Source organism: Bison bison, unplaced genomic scaffold, assembly GCF_000754665.1.
Source record: "Bison bison bison isolate TAMUID 2011002044 unplaced genomic scaffold, Bison_UMD1.0 scf7180017864217, whole genome shotgun sequence".
In the NCBI taxonomy this organism is placed as follows: Eukaryota; Metazoa; Chordata; class Mammalia; order Artiodactyla; family Bovidae; genus Bison; species Bison bison.
In genome coordinates this window covers 194,662-205,318 of record NW_011494789.1, presented here as the reverse complement: position 1 = coordinate 205,318, position 10,657 = coordinate 194,662, and the positions used below count along the sequence as shown (strand labels likewise).

The 10,657-nt window shown below is 43.7% G+C and overlaps 1 protein-coding gene and 1 non-coding gene across 2 annotated transcripts; both read right to left on the bottom strand.

Moving 5' to 3' along the window:
- Positions 1-2,474: 2,474 nt before the first annotated feature.
- Positions 2,475-3,266, bottom strand: LOC104992523 (40S ribosomal protein S4, X isoform-like). The gene has a single exon (XM_010845435.1). It carries the CDS (start codon positions 3,264-3,266, stop codon positions 2,475-2,477), a length of 792 nt encoding a protein of 263 aa, XP_010843737.1.
- Positions 3,267-6,977: 3,711 nt separating this feature from the next.
- TRNAS-GGA lies at positions 6,978-7,049 on the bottom strand. The gene has a single exon. It is a non-coding gene; the product is annotated as a tRNA-Ser (tRNA).
- Between the last annotated feature and the right edge of the window lie 3,608 nt (positions 7,050-10,657).

Here is a 10,657-nt window from a genome sequence, read left to right as displayed (position 1 = left end):
AAATCTGCTCACTTTTTCTTTGAATTTGTTTCCTTTTGAAGTATAATTATTTCCTATTGTACAACATAGTGATTAGTTATTTCTTATATCCCAAACTAATCACACAATAAGCTTGACATCATTAGTTAATGACAATATTCCCCACACTGTACATTTCACACCCAGGACTCATTTGCTTTGCAACTGGATGTTTGTGCCTCTTAATATCCCTCAGCTAATTCTTTCCCTTTTAATTCCAAGTTGTAACTAACACTTGCTAGCTTTATGGTTAAAACTCATGGCGGTCCCAAACTTCTTGAGGTGGAAGTGTCTTTATTGATGAACATGTCAGGCACCATGGGTCTATGTCTCTTTGACTGTCCTGGTCTTGACATGGAAAGCCTTGCATCCTTCCTTGGGATGTGAAAGTGCTAATTTCGGTGATGGGTGGTTGTGGAGGTTGTAGGGAAAGCTCAGAAAAGAAGGGTTGAAAGTAACCCCATGTTCGGTGTCAAATGGTCATGGCAAAAATTATCCTCCTGACCACTGGCTGATATCGCCACCATGATGTGCAGTTTAGGACAGTGGATGAGGCATTGCTGCTTTGACCTAAGTGTGGAGCCTGAGTGTTGTAAGCCTGAGCACTACAGCTTCTCTACTTTGCGTGTGAGTTCATTACTGTACTTCGATAGTGCTAGTTTACTTTTGAACTTTATGAATAGTATAAATATGTTTGCTACTTCTACTGAAATTCCCTGAAAGTGTTAGTCATTCAGTCATGTCCAACTCTTTGTGATCTCATAGATTGTAGCTCACAGGCTCCTCTGGCCATAGAATTCTCCAGGCAAGAATATTGGAGTGGGTAGCCATTCCCTTCTCCAGGGGATCTTCCTGACCCAGGGATCGAACTCCAGTCTCGTGCATTGCAGGCAGATTTTTTACTATCTGAGCCACCAGGGGAGGGTTAAGTCCCCTCAGTTAGTTCAGTCACTCAGTCATGTCTGATTCTTTGTGACGCCATGGACTGCAGCACACCAGGCTTCCCTGTCCATCACCAACTCCCAGAGCTTTCTCAAACTCATGTCCATCAAGTCACTGATACCATCCAACCTACTAGACTTTTATATTTTATTGTTTATCTTACAATGACATTCCTCTCAATCTCTACTTGAACCCAGCCAATCTTAATTCTCAGTCCCCACAAAAACAGCAAAAAATGCGTTAAAGCTGCAAATAAGTAAATAAGGGCATAAAAGGTACACCAATCATGTAAAACATAATATGAAAATGAGACACACATTCAATAGTTTCAGACTCAATCCTCCCTGCCTCCTAAGAAGGAACATGAAGGAGTCTCACGGGACTGAGCCCTTAACCTGTGGGAGCTGAAACTTCTAGGTTAATATTGTCAAATGGAATAGAATCAAAGACACCCAACTGGTGTCAGGGAATTGTTTGGTGGTGTGGAAAACACATACACACATATACACTGAGAGGCTGAGCTACAGATGAAATTATTGACCTTAATACTCAACCCTCTCTATGGTCATGTCTTTTCTCATTCAATTTTGCAATTCCTCCCATAAAAGATGGAGTGCATTTCCCCATTTTTTGATAGTGGACTCAGCTGGTGACTTGCTTTTAATTCCTTCTAGGTCCAGACTCAAGTGAGCCCCGTTTTCTGCTTGCCCTCTTGTGTTTCTGCAATTGCCAGGTGAAGAGCATGCCCAGACCAGCCTCCCAATCAGAGTAAAAGGTCAGATTCTTGGAGGATGTCCTCATGCAATCCACAGATTGTCGAGCAAAGTTAAGCCTGACCTAAATGGGCAGACCTCTGGAAAATCTTCTGCCCTGGAGGACAGGCATGTTTCTTATCTGCTCTGAGATTGATCCTTCAAAAAAACAATCCCCTGCATTATTTTTTGACCAACAAACTGATGTAGGGTGGATTGGGCCAGTCTTCGCCCAGATTGCTCTCAGATTATTCCTCATAGTTTCTTTGCACTTCCTCTGTGTTACAGGGGGGCTGGCTCCTGCAGGCTGCATTTCCCAGGCACCCAGGTTTGGCTTCTGGATGGGTCTGACAGTGAAGACCTTGTTGGGAGACTGAGAAACATGAAGAAAGGAGATGCTAGTGCCCTCTGGCTGCTCCTCCATTGCCGCAGGTCATGGTGAAGAAGCCCACCTGTGATGCCAGCTCCCAGCAGTGGTCCTGGTCATCAGGGACACTCCTTCCTACCTGGGCCCTGTGATCTGGGGTTAGTAATTCCCAGTTACACCTCTGGTGGCCTCAGTGTTCCATCTGGCTTGTCAGTTCCATGTGTACCCTACCCCTGCAATGACACCTCCTCCCCTTTTCCCTTGGCATGTTGACAAAATTTATTTTATTGATGTCGTGCCATATGTTGGGCTTTTGCTTTGCTTTCCTTTTTTTTTTTCACTTGGTATTATCTTTAATTACAAAGACTTTTCCAATCACATCATATAGAGATCATTTAACCACTGCTCTGTTTGGCTGCCAATCTCTTATCTCTCTCCTCAGCAATGGTAAGGCAAATACCCTTTCCACGGGGAAGAGAGATCCATGGTTTGTTGCCTTTACCAAAAACGAAAATGTTTGAGAGCCGTGTGGCAAAGCTGTTGCCGTTCGCATCTTTCACATGAACCACATCGAAAGAACCTGGATGTCTCTCCCGGTTTGTAATCACACCAATTCTTCCCAGGCTAGCACCTCCAGTCACCATGCACAGGTTACCAGTGTCAAATTTGATGAAATCAGTAATCTTGCCAGTCTCCAAGTCAATCTGAATGGTATCATTCACCTTGATGAGTGGATCAGGGTAACGGATGGTACGAGCATCATGGGTTACCAGATGAGGGATTCCTTTTGTCCCCACAAATATCTTTCTTACTTTGCACAATTTATACTTGGCCTCCTCAGGTGTAATACGATGAACAGCAAAGCGACCCTTGGTGTCATAGATCAAATGAAAATTCTCTCCAGTCTTATCAATGCTGATGACATCCATAAAACCAGCAGGGTAGGTTATATCTGTGCAGACTTTGCCATCAATCTTAGTGAAACGCTGCATGCAAATCTTCTTTACTTCATCTCCAGTTAGGGCATACTTAAGTCTATTCCTTAGGAAAATGAATAGGGGGAGACATTCCCTTAGCTTGTGGGGGCCAGTAGATGGACGAGGGGCAAACACACCAGTCAGTTCATCCAGCATCCGATGTTTTGGAGCTGCTACGTATTTCAGGTGCTTCTTGGGACCCCGAGCCATAGCTGTGCTAGGCACGAAAAGAGCTGTTTTTCTTTTTGTTCTGCAATTATATGCAATACTTTCCCATACAACTTAAAGTTACTCCTTAAAGCTAAGTTGGTTTCTGTTTCCTAGTTAGGCCCTTGTTAGGCAAGGTGTGGTGGTGCAAGGTTAGGCAATTTAGAAAGATAGCCTTGGAGTAGAAAAGGAATTGACTTGAGACACTGTCGTTCCAGCCTGATACCCAGAATAGGAATTCCCTTGCAGTCTCTATGAAGAGGGCCATCAAAAGTGACCTTGGTCCTCATGGGGACAGCACACTCCACTCAGTGCTCGTGGAGGCAGCACGTTTTCTGGCCTTGTTTTCTCAGTCCCTGGTGAGATTTCCCTTATAGCAGCCAAACCCAACCCCTCCTTGCTACTCTTCACAGAATTACAGCAGGTAGTTCTGTACCTTCTCTTCCTCTCCTTGCCCCAATATCTTTTTCTTCTTCTCCAACTTTGTATGGAAAGCGTACAGACCGTCAGCATCATGGTGCAAGGAGCATCTGGAGCATCACTTTTAAATGGTTCTTATGGCCATCTTCCCCTGCCAAAGGACTGGTTCAGATTGCAGGGGCCAAGACTTAACCTTAACTGCAACACTCTCATTGGCTGGAGTCTGAGGTTGCATTAACTGTTGATGTAGCCACGTTAGCTCACTGGTTTATATGTAAATGTTCAGTCCAATAAAACCCCTGGCAGCTTTGGGAAGCCATGAGAACTTGTGACTTGCAACATTCAGTAAAAAGTCTCCAGGCTGTTGAATCAGAGGGATGGTATGGGGAGGGAGGTGGGAGAGGGGTTCAGGATGGGGAACATGTGTACATCTGTGGTGGATGCATGTTGATGTATGGCAAAACCAATACAATATTGTAAAGTAAAAAAATAATAATAATAAATTTAAAAAAAAGAAACAAATAGAATGACAGATTTTTTTTTTTTTTTTAGCAAAGGGGGGTTTAATTGGGGTCCACAGAAAATTGCAATTCAAGTTTTGCAATTATGGTAAACCGTGTACAAATACCTAAGCAGCAAAAGAAGGATAACAATTTTATAGAGAGGAAAAGGAATATAAGCAGAGTCCATGGCTTTTCATTGGCTGACTCCTTGTCAGGAACGAAGAGGAGTCTTTCTTCTTCCTAGTAAGGTCTGCTAGCCTCTCAGGACATGAGAACTTGCCCTTCTGGTCTCCCAATTCTATTTAATTGAGGTTTCTGTTTATTCATTTTTTTATGAAACCTCGAGTGGAGTCTCTGATGTACATTCAATTTTCTGAATGGAAGATGCTACAGCTTCAGTGATCAGAAATAATTTGGGGCTGATTGTCCCACTGATTGTTACATCTTTCAGGTTCACCCTTTTTGTGACCCCCTAGTCCTTTCTTGGTTCTGTGTTTTTGTCAATAAATGAAATGTTTTATTGTAGGCGCTCTTAAGTTTCCAACATTACATTTTCGGGAAGCTTGGACACTTGGCCAGGGTAGTAATGGTCATCAGCCTGACTAACATTTATAACGGGTTCCCAAAGAGGCAGGCACTTTATACACATGGTTTAATCCTCTTAATAAACCTATAACACAAGAAATATTACTATCTCCACTTTACATGTGAAGAAACTGGGCACTGGAGAATGAATTGGGAGTGACGGCAAGGCTACAGGCAGCTGGGCTCTGAAGCCTGACTCACCATCTCAGGCCACCATAGCAAATGCCCTCCCCCAAGTTCACCAACTCAGGACATGAGTATTGTGCTGAACTGAATTCAGTTGATAACATTATCTGAAAATGTGGGCGGGCTGTTTACTTATGGAATTAAATCAGCCATGCAATCTAGGGACCTAACAGCAAGCACATGGTGGTTTTCTTCTTATTCTAAAAGTAGTTCTGAGCTTTTCTCTTTTAGGGATTTCTACTGTGTTTACAAATCATTGAGCCTTATGCTTTCCTAGGCCAGTAATAAATGGAACAAGAGGGAACAATAGAGATTAGAAATATGTTGGGTGGATCACGTCTGATAAATAGATAGCTGTATTTTTAATGAAGATGGCATGACTGGAAATCCCATTTATAGTTATCTAGTTTTCTTATTTTTTTAATGGATAACAATAATAATAATATAGGGCTCATTTCCAAAACCACTTGAAGAAAATAATATGAAATTTTAAGAAATATTATAGAGTTATTATAAATTATTTGGTTGCAAAACAAAAATAAAAGGTCACCTCAAAAATCGAGATTTTTACCCAATTGATGCAAAAAAAAAAAAAAAAATCCGAATACATTTCTCTAATGTTCCCAGTCGAAAACAAAATCATTTTTAAAAGGACTGCCAATTCACTCAGAACTAAAAACTTGATTCATCTTACCACACGATTTGGTTTCTCCCAGTTCACTTTTGAGAAGGATTAGATGACAGGTGTTCAACCAAGACTTTCTGTATTACTTGTTTGATGATTAATGGGGTCTTGGCACAAGAGTGGAGTTTTAGAAAAGAAATAGGAGACGCTTTGTTGAATAGACATGGAGCTTCATTGTCCCAGAATGTAGGTATCATTTCAGAAAGGAATCTCTCCCTGAGAAAACACATTCATGAAAAGTAAAACTGTTCATGAAAACAAAATCTGAAAGCAGTAATACAAAGGGAAGTTAGGATGCCTACTCCTGAAATCTTAGTTACCACAATGTCAGCTGGCAAGCCAGGGTGAAGTGGGCTGTATGGAGAAACAAAACAAAACAAAAACATAAACTGCAAAAGACTAATCATTTTAAGCATCAATTAACCATTTACTGGATGCTAAAATTGTGCAAAAAGTCTTTTTCTTTCTTTCTTTTGTATTGGGGCATAGTTGATTAACAATGTTGTGTTAGTTTCAGGTGTACAGCAAGTGATTCAATTATACATACACATGTATCTATTATTTTTCAAAGTCTTGCCCCATTTAGTTTATTATAAAATATTGAGCAGAATTCCCTGTGCTATACAGTAAGTCCTTATTGATTATCTATTTTAAATATAGTAGTGTGCAGAGAGTCTTTTAAACCTTTAAAAGATAATGTGTTCTGACCCTATGAGAAGTCATGACAGTATTGCCCAGACTAAGGTTGAGTCACTGAGTAGAGAATTCAGAGGAAAGAAAGATTAATATAAGCTTATGAGATGAGGTGAAGACTGTTAACCTGAATAAAGAGGTAAATTGAGGCAGGTTCAATTGAGAAGAAACTGAGTTGTTTTTCTGGTTTAGCAGAAGAATTATAATTTAGGAAATGCATGCGTTAGTGCTACAGGTGAGTCCACTGAGGGCTTGGGGTCTGCTTTACTTATGGCCTGATGTGCAAAGAGGGGAACGTCCACACAGAATCCAAGCAGTAAGTTCCTTGGCTTGAGGATGGGAAGAGATCCTTGGTAAATGTTCATTGATCAAGAGATATCTCTAGGTGTTCTGTAAATCAGGCATTTACAGGAAATCAGTCTCTCCATTCTTCTGAGGGTACATGCATGTGATTCTCCATTTCATATCCTCCAGTTTCATTTCACATTGAAATCCTTTCACACATCTAAAGTGAAGTGAAGTCGCTCAGTCGTGTCCGACTCTTTGTGACCCCATGTACTGTAGCCCACCAGGCTCCTCCCTCCATGGGATTCTCCAGGCAAGAGTACTGGAAAGGGTTGCTATTTCCTTCTCCAGGGAATCTTCCCGACCCAGGGATTGAACCTGGGTCTCCTGCATTCCAGGCAGACACTTTAACCTCTGAGCCACCAGGGAAGCCCCAAAGGAGAGGTGTAATGCCCTGGACTCCTGGTTTTTCTACAGCTTTTGTTTGGGGAATCAAGTCCCTCCATCCTCTCTAATTCCCTTGGCTCATGTCCCAACAACTGGCCAGACAGCCCACTCTCCTGCGGCTGTCTGGAGAACAGACACCACTGCAGCCACCACTTCGGGTAACCCTGAACTTACCACCCACTTTCTAGCAGTCTTTTCACTGTCTCAAGATCTTATTACTTACAGGATAATCTGGGTCCCATTGGGCACTAGACTCACGGAGAAGGACCTGGGCCAGGAAGTGTCACAAGCAGGCAGGGCAGCACCAGGACCTCTGTCAGGGTCAGCCCTTGCTGCAGTCCAGTGCCCAGACACAGTGCAGGTGAATGAGGTGACAGCAGGTCCACCTGGGTACTCAGAAGCCCCGGCCCCACAGGAGCCCAGGTCTCTCCTGTCGCCAGTCCCAGTAATGAGTCACCTCAGTTGGAGAAGCTTCCCACCAGACATGCCCATACACTCTCATAGCCCCAAAGTCAGATGCAATTTACATGGTCAGGGTTATTTCACCACAGTCGGTGCTGCCTGGTGGCTCAGCTGCCAGCCCCCTTTCTCAGGATTCAGGGGAACAAAATCACAAGGTCAGCCTGAGGTCAAATGTGCCCCCAAAGGAGAGGGTTCTGCCAACCTTCCACACACAAGGTCACCTGGTATTTTGATCACAGGGATCCTTGAGACGAAGGTGGTTTCTATTACAGTTGGGTTGGCTTTGGAGAATAAAACAAGAACAGAGAGGAGCCCCATGTTTCCCTGAACTGGGATGCACTGTTTTCTTCTCTTCCTCATCAGTGTCTAGGTCCACTCTTATAATTCTTATCTTTTTTGCACCTCTCCACATCCCACAGCCAAAACCCCATAATCTACAAGCAAACCTGCAAAGATGATGCTGGGAGAGGGCAACGCACAAACATACCCTGATGAGTCAACACAGGCTGTGAGTTCCAAACAGATGGTGAGTGTCAGCAATTCAAATAAAGAATGTAAATATGTAATGTCTGGAAGTCTAATGACCAAATTGATAATAGTATTTATGTCTATGGGAAGATAATAAGATCTTTAGCTTTCAGCACTACTAATTGCAATTTTGAATTTTCATTGTGTATATTTCTTTTACAATTTTTAAAATGGCTTCCCATTTTCTCATATGGTAAAGAATCTGCCTGCAAGGCAGGAGACCTGGGTTCGATCCCTGGGTTGGGAAGATTCCCTGGAAAAGGGAATGGCTACCCATTTCGATATTCTTACTTGGAGAATTCCACGGAGGAGCCTGGCAGGCTACAGTAGGGCTTTCAGCACAACTGATTGCTATTTTGAATTTTCAGTGTGTATATTTTTTTACCATTTTTTTTAAAGCAAGTATTCATAATTTATACTATCCTGATGAACCGAAGCAAGGATCCTGAAGTGGGGAGAAGGTGGGGCCCAGGTGTCCCAGGCCCTGCATGACTGATTCGCAGGGAAGCACATGGGGCCCAGCGGAGCACCCAGTATGTGAGCAGGAGGCACTTGTAGCAACTAGCTATATTGCTTGATCCCTTTTGAGGCTGCTGCATCTTGTTCCCTAGAATCAGCTCAGGGCTCCTGGCACATTTCAAAGTCTTTGGCTCCTTCTTCTGGACAATCTCTGCACAGCAACCATTTTCCTCGGTGAAAGCAAGAGCCACATTTCTGTTATACAGAGACAGAAATCAAACACTGAATAATTCATGGCAGTCCTGGTTATGATACCCTTAGAAATGATTGCTTAATTCTCCAAGAGACAAACTCCATGAAATAGGAGTCTGAGTGCCTGTAGTGCAGAATGTTTCCTTCGGCTGCATCCTTCTCTCCATGGAGGTTCAGAGAACTTCCCAATGCTACTCCAGCAAGCTTGCCAGGTGGCACCAGTGGTAAAGAACCTGTCTGCCAGTGCAGGAGACATAAGAGATTCAAGATCCATCCTTGGGTTGGGAAGATCCCCAGGAGGAGGGCATGGCAACCCATTCCAGTATTCTTTTCTGGAGAATCCCATGGACAGAGGAGCCTGGGGGGCTACAGTCCATAGGGTCGCAAAGAGTTGAACAGGACTGAAGGAACTTAGTATACATGCTCTCCAGCAAAAGATTAAAACACTTTTAAATCAGTCTTTCTAATTATTATCATGCTATTAAGTTTTAGCCCCAAATGTGAAACCTCATAGCCATGTTTCCTCTTTGCCTACAAAGATGGACAAAAGATATCTATCCTCACAAGTGTTCACACACCCCAAACTATCACCTCTGTTGGGGCAGTGACACTGGGGTGAGGCCCATATCAGGCCTCAGTGGAATCCAGCAGAACTCTAAGCCTGGGGAATGTGGAAGGTTGAGTCATGACCCAAAAGCATCCTAATCCCTGGGACGTGTGACTTTGTTATCTCAGGGGGCAGGCATGATTAAGGTAAGGATCTTGTAGGGACTTGACCCTGCAGTACCTGGATTATCCCCATGCAATTATCAAGGTCCTTATACAAGGAAACAGAGCAGGAGCTGACTACAGAGGGAGCGACATGACAGAAGGCAAACAACAGGGAGAAAGAGATTTGAAAAGGCTGTGCTGCAGACCTTGAAGGGGGAAAGGGGGCCATGAACAAAGAATGTGGGTGGGCTCTGGCAACTGAAAGTGGCAAGGGACAGGTTGCCCCCTGCAGCCTCCAGAGAGAGCACAGCCCTGCCAGCCCATTTTAGACTCTGACCTCCACACTGTAAGACAATACATTTGTATGGTTTTAAGCCACTGGATTTGGGGTAATTTGTTACAGAAGCAATCAGAAACTAACACAGGCATGATAGGGTTAAATGATGGACTCTCTGTTCATTGAGGAGAGGAAGGCAGCTGTCTTCCCTTCTCCCCTCCTCAGAGTATCTCCTTGTAAGCAGGAGGTTCAGTAAGAGACTGACATCTCAATATTATAGCTCCAAGGTCAAAGGCTTGTAACCCCTGGAACTGTAAACACATTCACCTCCAAAATTAACTCCTGAGGTGTGCCAGAGACATCCCAGAGGCAGCCACTTGTCTCTCAAGGAGATAAGAAAAGCTTTAATTGTTCTACTTTCCTGTACGCATTTGCATGAAAGTCTCATCCAACTTTGCAATCTATTCATGCTTGCTGCTGCTGCTGCCGCTCCTGCTAAGTCGCTTCAGTCGTGTCTGACTCTGTGCGACCCCATAGACAGCAGCCCACCTTGCTCTCTAATAAACCCTCTGCCTCAATCAGTCTCTCTCTCCTTCACTCTCTGTTTTTCTGTTTCTGTCTCTCTCCCCAACCCCTATACTGTATAGGGGGTGGGTATTTTGTCATTGTCTTTCCCCAGCAAGGCCCCCATGGCCATACTGTGTCCATCATTACTGAAGTCATCCAGGGGCTACCCAAGGCCTGAGCACCAGGCAACATCAGTTTGGGATGCCCAAGTGACAAGACCGTGGGCAAGTGGTGGGAGGTGAGTGCCCTGGGTGTTTCTGCTAGAACTCTGACCTGAGGTCAGGGAAACTTTAGTGCCCTTCCAGGTTCTGCCAGTCAGAGGAGCAGGACCTTG